Source organism: Perognathus longimembris, chromosome 10 (genome assembly GCF_023159225.1).
Source record: "Perognathus longimembris pacificus isolate PPM17 chromosome 10, ASM2315922v1, whole genome shotgun sequence".
Classification (NCBI taxonomy): Eukaryota; Metazoa; Chordata; class Mammalia; order Rodentia; family Heteromyidae; genus Perognathus; species Perognathus longimembris.
Genome location: NC_063170.1, coordinates 8239638 through 8252561, shown reverse-complemented (window position 1 = coordinate 8252561; position 12924 = coordinate 8239638). Strand labels below are relative to the sequence as shown.

Here is a 12924-nt window from a genome sequence, read left to right as displayed (position 1 = left end):
TTATAGGCATGTACCACCATGCCTGCCTATCAGTGTAGGATGTTTTGTTCTGTGGGGTCTTGTATGAGCTAAGCAAGCTCTTTCCCACCCAGTTCTGTGATTACACTGGTACAGAATGGAGTCCAAATATAAATCATTGCTATGTGATAAAAGAGACCTCTTCTTTAAAAAAAAAAGTTAGAACATATTTTTCTATAAATCCACTGGGAAAACCACTTAGTGGTTTAAGAAAACAATAAACTGAAAATAATCCTTATTTTGTTCCTTACATCATAAAAAATCCAGAAACAGTAAAACATAAACTATTTCATAAGAAAAAAAATGTGTGTGTGATTCAACTATTTCATAGGAAAAGTGTGTTTGTGTGTGTGTGTGTGTGTAACTTGGCACAAAAATAAAATTACAAAAGTGTCATTAAAGCATCTGGTTGCTGATCAGTGTGTATCAGATAGTCCCTTATGTGGGAACTAAAGAGAGAAGACAGTGCGTGTGTGTGTAGAGGTACAGACAATTTCTGTGAGCTGCACAAGAAATGGTGGTGAGTATTTATAGAGAGCTTAGGGTGAGAGGGATATTAATTCATATCAATGAACACCAGAATATCTGGCACATGACCACCTTAAGGCAGCCCAGGATCAAGTTTCCTTCCCTATCCTTTCAACAGATTACTTCTGGAACATTCTGTCTTCACGCTAGGCTCAAAGCTAGGCAGCTCGCTGAAAACTGCTGTCTGCACGGGTCGCCTGGTTCTGCGCTCCTTTGCCCAACAGGCCCTGTCCCTATCTCCTCCTGTCCCCTGGCCGGGAAGGGTGACCTGTGACCCAGATCCATGCCCCGGACATCTACCCTGGGCCATCCTTTAATCCTAGTACAAAGAAACAATTTTTAAAAGGTTGGAGCAGTGGTCAGACACCCCTGATTTTCAGGAGGGAACTAAATCTGTCCACTCTAAATGCCTATGTGTGTATGGCGTGAGCGATATTCCTAACAAATGACCTCTGCCCAGCCCCCAGCAGCCGCCACCTTGGGGAATGTCTGATACCGAGGCCTCTAGTCTGACCGTGGACATGAACTTCTGGGTGGAGTGGTTGGAGTCAGCTCTGACTCCACCCGCGGTGCAGGGTGAGTTCTCTTTTGGGTGTGGGTTTAGACGGAGTGGAGGAGGCAGGACGGGCCATGCCTGCCTTCCCTCCTCTACAGGCTGTGCATGTCACCCCCGGGGTGCACCCGTGTGGCTCCAGCGCGTATTCCGGTGATCTGTCCCGAAGCACACAAACAAGGGCAACCCAGAGGGGACATGGAGCGCTCCCTCCGTTCCCCTTGGGAGGGTCACCTCTGCCAGCCTGGCATTCCAGAAGTCACCACAGCCTCCGCGCTGCCCCGAGCCGCCATCTGCCGGCCTGACGCCTGGCAGGACCACGGGCAGTGACCACAGAGCAGCCTTGAATGAAGGGTGAGGAGAGGAAGAGCCGACTCCCAGGTATCCCTGTTCCCTCCCTTGGGGAAGACATTCATTGCAACACCACAGCAAGGACAAACTTCAGAGACAAACTCAACTCAGAGAGGAACCTTAGCTCAGAAGCTGCGTCTCTCACCTAAACAGACCCCCCTTGCACATTTAATAGAAGAGTCGCCTACCCTCACCCCCATATCAAGACTCCTACCTCAGCTTCACAAGACACCACTAAACTCCAGGCAGATTAGACTCACTGGCAGAACATCAGAACACTCGGGGACATTTGGGAAGGGGAACAACAGAAGTTAATGTTATTTCAGGCCCATTAAAAAAATAGATTTTTTTTTTCACCAGCCTGGTTCATCTAAGATTGTCAAAATTACAGACTCCAGGGCATGGAGGTCCCCAACAAGAAGCCTTTCCGTACGTGTGACTCCAGGAGCCACACCTCACACTTTGACCTCCAGGAGGTCAGATGTTGGACCTGCTGGTTAATCAGTGACTGAGCATGCCCGGAGAGTGAGTCACGTGGCAGGAAAAAGGGGAGTGTGACCCTCCCTGGAATGTCCCCCACCTCCCATGGCCCACAGGTCTCACACATCATCTCAGGAGGCAGAGATAGATAGTTCCTGAAATCTGGAGGCTCCTTCCCTGTCGTCAGAAGTCTGGCTTCAGCCCAGATAGAAGGAGAAGGAACACCCTAAGTTGCACCTCACCCTCCCAGCTCCAAAAAACAATTAAATTCTCCCACTGGCTTCAGATGTTTCCCTAATGGTGATGTAAGGAAATTCTGAGTACCTGGAGATGCACATTCCAGGATTTCTCTGTGGAGCTACAACACCCCCCTAGATCTGGTACTTTCAGAATTCAAATGGCAATCTAAGGGAAATGAGGGGGGGCTTGAACTCAGGGCATAGGCACTGTACCTGAGCTCTTTTGCTCAAGGATAGTACTCTACCACTTTGAGTCACAGCACCACTTATATAGTTTTTGAGTGGTTAATTAGAGTTAAGAGTCTTGAGGAAACTTTTCTGCCTGGGCTAGCTTTGAACCATGGTCCTCATATCTCAGCCTCCTGAGTAGCAAGAATTACAGGTGTGAGCCACTGGTGCCCAGCTGGAAATACACACATACACACACATACACACATGCACGTGTGCGTGCACACACACATACACACGTGTATACATATATCCTCAAAGATCATAGTCATCCTTGTGTCTCTTTATCTAAGGCCCTAAAGATGCAAGTTACAAATGGCAGCACAAACTTTCTTAATATACAAATGTCCATCAGTACATTGATTACGTAAAATGTCAGTCCCTGTTCACATTCTTTCTTATCCAGCTTTGCCCAGGTCATAGGCCATAGTGTTCCTTCTATAATACTTGGAGAAGTCCTTGAGACTTTCCTCATAAAAATAACTAGTAAAGGGGCTGGGAATATGGCCTAGTGGCAAGAGTGCTTGCCTCGTATACATGAAGCCCTGGGTTTGATTCCTCAACACCACATATAGAAAATGGCCAAAGTGGCGCTGTGGCTCAAGTGGCAGAGTGCTAGCCTTGAGCACAAAGAAGCCAGGAACAGTGCTCAGGCCCTGAGTTCAAGGTCCAGGACTAGCAAAAAAAAACAAACAACTAGTAAAAAGTTGTGCAGGAGGTATGGCTCAAGTGGTAAGAGCTTATTTAGCAAATGTGAAGTCCTGAGTCTAAATCTCAGTACTGCCAAAATGAATGAATAAATGAGTGAATTAAAAAAATTCCTTTCCCCCAATCATAGTCAGATTGTCTATGAGATGTTTACTTAAGATTGATTCACTTTTTTTTTTTTGCCAGCCCTGGGCCTTGAACTAGGGGCCTGAGCACTGTCCCTGGCTTCCTTTTGTTCCAGGCTAGCATTCTGCCACTTGAGCCACAGTGCTGCTTCTGGCCTTTTCTATATATGTGGTCCTGGGGAATTGAACCCAGGGCTTCATGTATACGAGGCAGGCACTCTTGCCACTAGGCCATATTCCCAGCCCTCACATTCTTATTTTTTAAAAAACCAACAAATCAGCTGTTACTTGAACTTAAGCAAAAGAGACACCTCAACTTCTAGGATAAAAGTGAATTGATAAAAGTGAATCAATCCAGGGCTGGGAACATGGCCTAGTGGCAAGAGTGCTTGCCTCATATACATGAAGCCCTGGGTTTGATTCCTCAGCACCACATATATAGAAAATGGCCAGAAGTGGCGCTGTGGCTCAAGTGGTAGAGTGCTAGCCTTGAGCAAAAAGAAGCCAGGGACAGTGCTCAGGCCCTGAGTCCAAGGCCCAGGACTGGTTAAAAAAAAAAAAAAAAAGAGTCTGTGTGCAAACCAATTTAAGTCCTATTCTTGGAGCTCCAAAAGACTACAAGGGACCAGAGAGAACATCCAAGAAGCCAGGCTGGTCTGACATTATCTCTAATCTGGTGTGATACGGAATTAGAAAAACTGCATTTGTTCACTCTCTGGTAGAGGCTCCTACTCCCTCCAGGCAGAGTCTCAAAGTGTATATCCTGAACTGAAGTGTTAAACCCAGTGTGGTGATACACACTGTAATCCCAGCACCACTGTGAGATGAGGCAGGAGGGTCATGAGTCTAAGCTCCCCCTGCACTAGGCACTGTCTTGTTCACCATTCTTTGTTTTTGTTTTTTTGCCAGTCCTGGGCTTGAACTCAGGGCCTGATCACTGTCCCTGGCTTCCTTTTGCTCAAGGCTAGCTCTCTACCACTTGAACCACAGCGCCACTTCTGGCTTTTTTCTATATATATGGTGCTGAGGAATCGAACCCAGGGCTTCATGTATAGGAGATGAGCACTCTACCACTAGGCCATATTCCCAGCCCTAGGCACTGTCTTAACAAAAGAAAAAAAGTTTGATGTTCATGAATAAATGATGTTTTTTTCATTTGGAATTGACAAACTAAAACAAGTCATTGCCACGAATCTCCTAGGAATAGCTCGTACTTTGTTTCCCTTGGGAATCCTCAGTGGCCTGCAGCGCTAAGGTCCTACTGCATACAAGAAAAGAGAGAGAAAGACAGAGTTCTTTCCGTTCCTCCTTCCAGAAGAGAAAGTAGAGCTAATTCGCAAAGGTAATCATCAACCAAGTTTTTGCAGACTGTATGGCTCATGCTATGCAATGGAATTTCCCTTCAGACAAACTTGTATGCCCTGAAGTTCAAAATTGTTAAGCCACATCCCCTCATATTTGCTTATCTGGTACTGCTATTTTAATATTTCACAATAGATTATCAAGGCAGGAAACTAAAGGATTTCAATAATTAAGCACTGAGGAAATGCTTCACAATTTAATATCCCAATTCTGAGATGATCCATATTTATCAGGTATAGTTCATCAAGTTTGTTGTTTCCTGATTATTCTCTTAAATTATGACTAAGCTCTTTTTCTGGAGCAGGTAGGAGAGTGGTGGTTGAGGTCATCTACCCATCTTAGGGGACACTGAAAAATTACTGCTCTGAGACCATAAGCTTTAGAAAACATTTTGCCTGAAAAAAATACAAGAATCGGGAGGCTGAGATTTGAGGATCATGGTTCAACACCTGCCTATGCAGGAAAGTCTGTGAGACTCTTATCTGTAGTTAACTACCAAAAAGCCAGAAGTAGAGCTGCGGCTCAAGTGTCAGACAGAGTATCCAGCTTTGAGAGAAAAAGAGAGAGAGAGAGAGAGAAAAGCTAAGTGACAGTACCCAGTCCCTGAGTTCAAGCCCCAATACCAGAAAAAAAAAGAAAAGAAAGAAAAAAAAAGACAGCAGAAAAATTAAATAGGTCTGAAAACCCAGGCAATCGGTGTCCTGCAAATGCATGACATTGAGGCACAAGGGGATTGGTCACAGCCATAAAAACAATGTGGTCTGTCAACTTTTTTGTTGTTTGTTGCTGTTGGTAGGAGTGGTTTTTGGATTTCGTTTTTTTTGTTTTTTTTTTGGTTTTTTTTGGCCAGGCCTTGGACTCAGGGACTGAGCACTGTCCCTGGCTTCTTTTTGCTCAAGGCTAGCACTCTACCACTTGAGCCACAGCACCCCTTCTGGCTGTTTCCTATATACGTGATGCTGGGGAATTGAACCCAGGGCTTCATGTAGACGAGGCAAGCACTCTTGCCACTAGGCCATATCCCCAGCCTGGTAGCAGTGGTTTTTAAAGCCAAGATCTTGGTATATATAAGCCAGGCTGTTCTTGAACTTGTGATACTTCTGCCTTATCTCCCAAGGGCAGGGACTATAGGTGTATGCCACCCTGGGCTCTATTAGCATGTTTTGTTTTCTGTTTGTTTTGTGCCAGTACTGGGGCTTGAACTCAGGACCTGGACACTGTCAATTAGTTTTTTCACTCAAGGCTAGTGCTCTACTACTTGAACCATACTTCCACTTCTGGCTCTTTGTTGGTCTACTGGAAATAACTGTCTTATTGATTTATCTGCCTAGGTTGGCTTTGAACCCCTGAGCCTCAACCTTCTAGGGCAATTCTTTTTTTTTTTTTTTTTTGCCAGTCCTGGGCCTTGGACTCAGGGCCTGAGCACTGTCCCTGGCTTCTTTTTGCTCAAGGCTAGCACTCTGCCACTTGAGCCACAGCGCCACTTCTGGCCGTTTTCTATATATGTGGTGCTGGGGAATTGAACCCAGGGCCTCATGTATATGAGGCAAGCACTCTTGCCACTAGGCCATATCCCCAGCCCACCTCAACCTTCTAAATAGCTAGGATTACAGCCATCGACACCCAGCCATGGGGTTCAGGACACCTTATTTTAAAAGCCAGAAAAAATCAAGTCTGGGAGATATGGCCCAAGAGGTAGAGCGTCAGCACAACAAGCATGAGGCCATGAGTTCAAACTTCAGTGCCAGCCTAAGTGAGGAAGGGGTGGTGGCCAGCCTCCACATTGCTCCTGTTCTGGGTAAGATACGGCGAAGGTGAGAACTGACCGCCAGACCTAGGAAAGTGAGGAAGGTACTGGTGACCCTGGCCAGGGCTGTTTCAGTGGTGTGCTGTGTTTCAGATGGAATGAGGTACCTGTTGTGTCAATGGGTGAAGAACTGTACCCAAGCAAGGGTGGGAACCACAGAGGCCTGCTTCCTGAATGTGATGCCACTTGGCCCTGGGGTCATCCTCCAGGTATCATTTACCTGGCACCGGGGCAGCCCAAGAGCTTGGCAGTTCCTGGCAGGGAGCCAAGGAGGGCGACTGCTGATTGACCCACAGGCTCTACCAAAAAGCCCCCTTCTTACAGATCTCAGTGAACGCCCTCCACGTAGCCATTTCTCACCACCGTTCAGTGGGGGGTGGGGTAGGGGGAAGGGTGCAGTTTGGCAAGTTCCCTACACTTTTATCTGAGGTCTCAGTTCAGGCTTCCAAATGATATTGTGCTGGAGATTTCCCACTGCCTGGGCTAGATCTTCAGCACTTAGATCTTCTCCCTAGGGACCATTCCCATTCAATGCCTCAAGCCCCCATACTCTGAGGGGCCACAATCCCAAAGCCTGGCAGAAGTGGAGGTGCACCCTGTAGGCCATTCAGACATTAGGTTACCCGACGGCAGGGACTGAGGAGGTAAGGATTGCTTTTCTCCAAAGAACCTCAAGCTGAGACCAGCATAGGATTTCTCCAGGTCTATGGATGCAATGAGGTAAGAATAAGAGCCGCTCTGAAACAGTTACTATCCTCTTGGTGGCAGGCTTGTGGTGGAAGAAGAACTTTGGTAGGACTATGATAAAAACTGTAATTCTCTTATCAGAAGAAAAAAGAGTACATTCACACATTCTTCACATACAATTTTATCTCTTTTGTCCTTCCCCCCCTAAATTATCCACAGGTGGGCACCAGTGTCTCATGCCTATAATCCTACCTACTCAGGAGGCTGAGATCCAAGGATTGGGGTTCAAAGCCAGCCCAGTCTGTGAGACTGTTGTCTCCAATGAACCACCAGAAAACTAGAAGTGGTACCGTGGCTCAAAGTGGTAGAGTGCTAGCCTAGAGCAAAACAGCTCAGGGGGGCTGGGGATATAGCCTAGTGGCAAGAGTGCCTGCCTCGGATACACGAGGCCCTAGGTTCGATTCCCCAGCACCACATATAAAGAAAAGGGCCAGAAGCGGCGCTGTAGCTCAAGTGGCCGAGTGCTAGCCTTGAGCGGGAAGAAGCCAGGGACAGTGCTCAGGCCCTGAGTCCAAGGCCCAGGACTGGCCAAAAAAAAAAAAAAAAAAAAAAAAAAAAACAGCTCAGGGACAACTCCCAGGCCCAGAGTTCAAGCCCCATGACTGATAAAAAAATAAAATAAAAGCAGTTTCAAAACAAAAAATAGGGACTGGGAATGTGGCTTAGTTGTAGAGTGCTTGCCTAGCATGCATTGAGGCCCTGGGTTCAGTTCCTCAGTACTGCATCAACAAAAAATAAATACAAGAAATAAAATTTAAAAAATAAATTAAAAGAGGAAGAATTATTTTTAAAAAGAGGAAGAAAGACAGAAATAAAAATAAATAAATAAAATTACCCACGGAACACCAGAAATTAGGAAGCCCTGTTCTAAGCTTGGTAATAACCACCTGTCATCCCAGCTAGTCAGGAGTTAGAGGTAGGAGGATCACAAGTCAGGTAGCTCTTAAAAACAAAATGAACTGGGGGTATAGCTCAAGTGGTAGAGTGCTTGCCTAACAAGCACAAGGCACTGGGTTCAACCCCCTATACCAAAACCTAAACAAAAACCCACACAGAAGCAGTAACCTACCAGTGTGAGATAGATCCTTAATTGGTGGTGCCCAGGATGATGGTAGAGACTATGAGGCAAAGTCTTATTTTAATAGTTTTATATTTATTTTAAAGTGCATCTAAAGCCTTGATTCTACTCATCTTATCTTCTACAGTGAGTAAATGGTAAAATAAAAAAGTGAGTCAATATATAGATAAATACTAAAATATAAAATTGTTCAAGTGCTGGGCCAATTTGGAAAGAACTATGACAATGACTCATGGATGACCAAAGTCTGAGAAACAGTATTGATGGGCTTGGAAGGAAATCTAGGCCCAAAGTCCTCTATCTCTCTTTCCTTCCTTCCTCCCTCCCTCCCTCCCTCCCTCCCTCCCTCCCTCCCTCCCTTCCTTCCTTCCTTCCCTCCCCTCCCTTCCTTCCCTCCCTTCTTCCCTTCCTTCCTTCCCCTTCCTTCCCTCCCTTTGCTTCCTTCTTTCCTCCCTCCCTCCCTCCCTCCCTTCCTTCCTTCCTTCCTTCCTTCCTTCCTTCCTTCCTTCCTTCCTTCCTTCCTTCCTTCCTTCCTTCCTTCCCTCCCCCCCCTTCTCTCTTTCTTTCTTTCTCTCTTGAATGCTTGTTACAATTCAAGGACTAGCCTTGTGTCCACAGGTAGAAGAACGTGCCTAGAGCTGCTTTGGCAAGGAGTGGAGTCCTGTGGCCAAATAGGATGATGGAACGAGACCAGGCTTCCCTGCTCAGCCATGGCGCTTTCCTTTGCTCAGAATGCTCAGCCACTTTCTTCAAGTTCAAAGCCATGGCCACAGCAGACAGTGTCCCATACCACCTGCCCCATAGTATGCTAGCTCAAACAAGTTTGACTCGTTTTGTGTGTGTGCCTTCGTGTGAGTGTGAATGTGTGTGTGTGTGTGTGTGTGTACACAGAGGGGGTGTGGCAAAGTGGGGGACAGGGGAAATAAAAATGGTGGGTCTTCTCTCAGGAAGATCCAGGATGCTCCCATGTAAAGACTAAGGACCTCTCTGGGGGCACCACTCAGAAGTGACCCCCTAACAACAGAGCTAGTTCATGGCATGTCCCCTGTAAGTCCTCATTCTATGGGAGGTGGGGAGGGTCCTCATTCCCACAGGTGTGGGTACTCCTAGTCTTATGGGAGAGAAAGGAGGCAGAGAAGGTAATATAGGGGTTCTAAAAGAGTTTATCTAGAGAGAAGAGCATAAGCGTCTCCCCGCACCCAGGCTTTTTGTGGAAATTATTCCATGCTCTAGATTTTTCTTCTGACTACCTCTCTCCCCCAGCTTAAAGAGAACCTATCTAGTTTCTAGATCAGCCTTGAAAGACGCTGACCGGCAGGTAACTGGACTGTGGAATGGCTGTGGCCCTTAGTCAAGTTTGAGCCCTGGCTTTGTAGGTGCACTTTTTAGTTTGTCATTTTTCTCCCCGTTCTCAAGTCCTGGACCAGAAACCAGGACTCCTGGTAAATGCAGAGGTAGGAAGCCAATGTTGACCGTGTCTCCCCTGAGTCCTGCCAGGGTAAACCCTAGTGCCGGGTGACTGGCAGAGCTGGGAGGTGGGGTGGCCCTGGGCAGCTAGCCAGGAATGATACTCCGAATGGTACTGAAAGGAGAGGCCACTCCCTATGGCTCCTGGCTACGGAACACAGTGACAGCACCGCAGACCTGCCCGTCGTCTCTAGGCCTCTGATCCCAAACTCTGGTATTTTCTGCACTCAGTTGCCCTTTTGTGTCTACAGCTAAACTTCCTGCCTGGACACCAAATATCAACTTCCAAGTTGAAGTTGGACTCTGAGCATAGACCTTTTACCTATGAAATCTCTTTTCTAAGCACCACAGTAATGCTGTCAAGTGATACAGTCGCCTCTACCTGGTCTCCTCACATCCATGTAAGCTCCCTCTATTCCTTCTTGGCACTCTAGCCATAATATTCTTACAAGGATGCAAATCTGATCATGCCCCTCCCACCCCCCCAGCGTTAGTCTCCAGGCTGCCTATCATTCCTTGAGTGGAGCCCCAGATCCTGACCACAGGCTAAGAGGCCTTATGTGTTGTGGCCCCAGCTGACCTCTGACCTCCTCCCACACCCCTCTCCTTGCCCACTAGCCTCTGGTCATTTGGATTTTATTTCTGTCCTTGCGGGGCCAAGCTCTTTCTCTTCAGATCCTTCACCCAGGCTGTTCCTTCTTTTCTGGAATGTTCTTCCCAACACTTTAGCTAAGCCATGAATTATTTCTCAATGTATTATTTTCTTAAGAAAACTCTTCCCAAACTCCTCCTGCCTCCCTAGATCTATACGGTTAGCACTATATAATTAATTAGTAATAATTAATTCCCCCTCCCATTAGTCTATTCATTCCAAGAAGACAGAAGCCATATTTGTTTTGGGCATTGATATATGTCTTCCGGTGCCTAGCCCAGTGTAGTTGGCTCATCAAAAAACTAGATAAGCCTCTGAATAAGGAATGGAGAATTAGGCGAGCTGCAAGATCTTTCATCCAAAGATTTCAAAACACTTTGAAAGCAAGAGCAAGTACCGGGAAGAGTGGTTGGCTTACCAGCCTGTGGTTATGCCGGGGAAGGAGCTAGCTTGCCTCTGGTCTGAACCTGCTTAGAACCCTGTGAAGACAGCCTGTCCCCTACCTGTAGATCCTTGGGACCCATGATTCCAGAGGCAGATACACGAAGCTTTTCACTAGTTATTTGGCCTTAAGCATTTTACACAGCCTCTCTGAGTCTCGGTGTGTTCATCCTAAAGCGGGCACAACAAAACCTGTCGCAGGACCCACTGTGTAGGTTTAGATGCACCCCACACCAGTGCGTGGCTTGCTCTGCAACCTGAGCTCAAAGGGCTCCTCTCTCCTTTTTAATTTAACGCATTTCAGTTCACTCGCAGGACAAGACATAAAAAAAAAAAAAAAAAAAAAAAAAGAGGACTGGAGAATACCGTCCAGGCCGCACAATCCCGTCACTCACCCTGGCAACCAGAGCCCGGGCCCCAGGAAGTCCACATAGCTGAGCGGAGCCCCGCCATCGGTGCCTCCTTGAGGCAGGTGCGGGGTAGGAGAGGGAGGGCGGGAGATGGGGAGGACCAGGCGCGGCCTGGTGACCCGCTGCGGAGAGGGAGAGGGAAGGGGAAGGAAAGCCGGTGGCTGCGGCCGCAAAGGGGAATCCAAGTTCTCGCCGAGGGGCAAGGTGGAAGGACGGGGTAGCCGGGAGGTGAGGGAACTGCGACGGGGAAGCGGGCGCGGGGCAGGCCCGTCCCGTCCCGGGCTGGAGGAGGGGGGCCGGGCGGCCGGCAGCCTGGGGAGGCGAGGGGAGGTGGAGGGCGGGGAGGGTGGCGGGTCCGCCCCGGCCCCCTGGCCCCGGCCCCGGCCCCGGGCCGGTACCTGCGGGTCCGCGAGCATCTCGCCCACGTAGTACTGCTCGAGCCAGCGGCGCGCGTTGTCCGAGTGCCGGTGCGGCGGTCCCTCCAGGTCGGCGGTGATGTCCTGGCCAGCCCGCGCCCTCAGCAGCTGCTCGCCCCCGGGATGGTGCCGCACGAAGTCGGTGAGGTCGTAGAGGCGGGCGCCGCGGCGGACCCAGCAGGCGCCGGCCGCCAGGCGCCGCTGGACCTCGTCGGGGGAGAAGGCGGCGGCGGGGGCCGGAGCGGGGTCCGGAGCGGGGGCCATGGCGGGGCACCGGAGCGCGCGGCGGGCAGCCCGGAGTGAGTGCGGCGGCCGTGCCCAGCGCGCCTCTAAACATCCCCGGAGCCCCGGCCGCCGCCGCGGGCCCGCCGCCACCGCACCTGCTCATTTGCATGCCGCGCTCCTATTGGCCGCTCCGCGCGACGCCGGAAGAGTCCCCTCCCCATTGGCCGGCAGGGAGGTCGACCCCCGAGGGGGGCGTGCCAGGCACTGAGCCGCCGGCCAGGTGGCCCCGGGGCAGGTAAGAGGAGGGCGTGTCTGCCAGGTGTGTCCCGGACCGTCCGAAGCCGGGAGAAAGACGTCAGGTACTGCCTCAGGCATAAGATTTAAGGGGTCACCCCCCAAAAAAAACCCTCAGCAGTCACAAAGTATAATTGTGAATGTAATGTTAAACTACTTCAAGGAATGGGGGAAAAATAAAGTTTGCACCATGTGAACGTGATGAATGGCACTGAGTTGTACACTGAAAAATGGCCCAAGTGGTAAATTTGTATTATTCATATATTAGCACCATTTAAAACACACAGGATGAAGACTTGTTTACAAACGTCGTATTGGCAAACCATGGTAATAAATGGGCCAGGGGTGTGGGGAGATGAACACGTTGTTGTTGTTGTTGTTGTTGTTGTTGTTGTTGTTTTTCATTGGGATCCAGGTTGGTACTTGGAAGTCGGGGGTTGTCCAAGTGCAAGATCATAATTCAGTAAGTTTAGATTTCACCTCGTTTTGTTCGTCATGAAGTTTTTTTTTCATTAATTTTGAAATATCACACTACTGTGTTAAATAGTATCGGGAAACTGACCTGCTCTAAAACTTCTGCACCCAAAGCCAATATGGCTCTCTGCTTCTAATTTTGACCCCAGGGAGAAGAATCTGAGGGAAAACAGAGAGTGCTGTCTCCATTGCATTCCACAGAAGAAGAAATAGGAACCTTGAGGGGCAAAAGCTCTGGACAGAATGTTTAGCACAGTTTAGAACAGAGGAAACCGCCACCTAACTTTAACCACCCAGCCTAGGAGGATCCCCCTTGAACTC

General features: G+C 48.6%; 1 protein-coding gene across 1 annotated transcript in view; it reads right to left on the bottom strand.

Annotated features, from left to right (window-relative positions):
* Fa2h (fatty acid 2-hydroxylase) overlaps window positions 1-12003 on the bottom strand; it is a 46537-nt gene extending 34534 nt beyond the window's left edge. Inside the window, exon 1 of the mRNA XM_048355124.1 lies at window positions 11593-12003. Within this exon, the coding sequence (XP_048211081.1) occupies window positions 11593-11874 (282 nt within the window). The 5' untranslated portion in view covers window positions 11875-12003. The remainder of the gene's footprint in view (window positions 1-11592) is intronic.
* Between the last annotated feature and the right edge of the window lie 921 nt (window positions 12004-12924).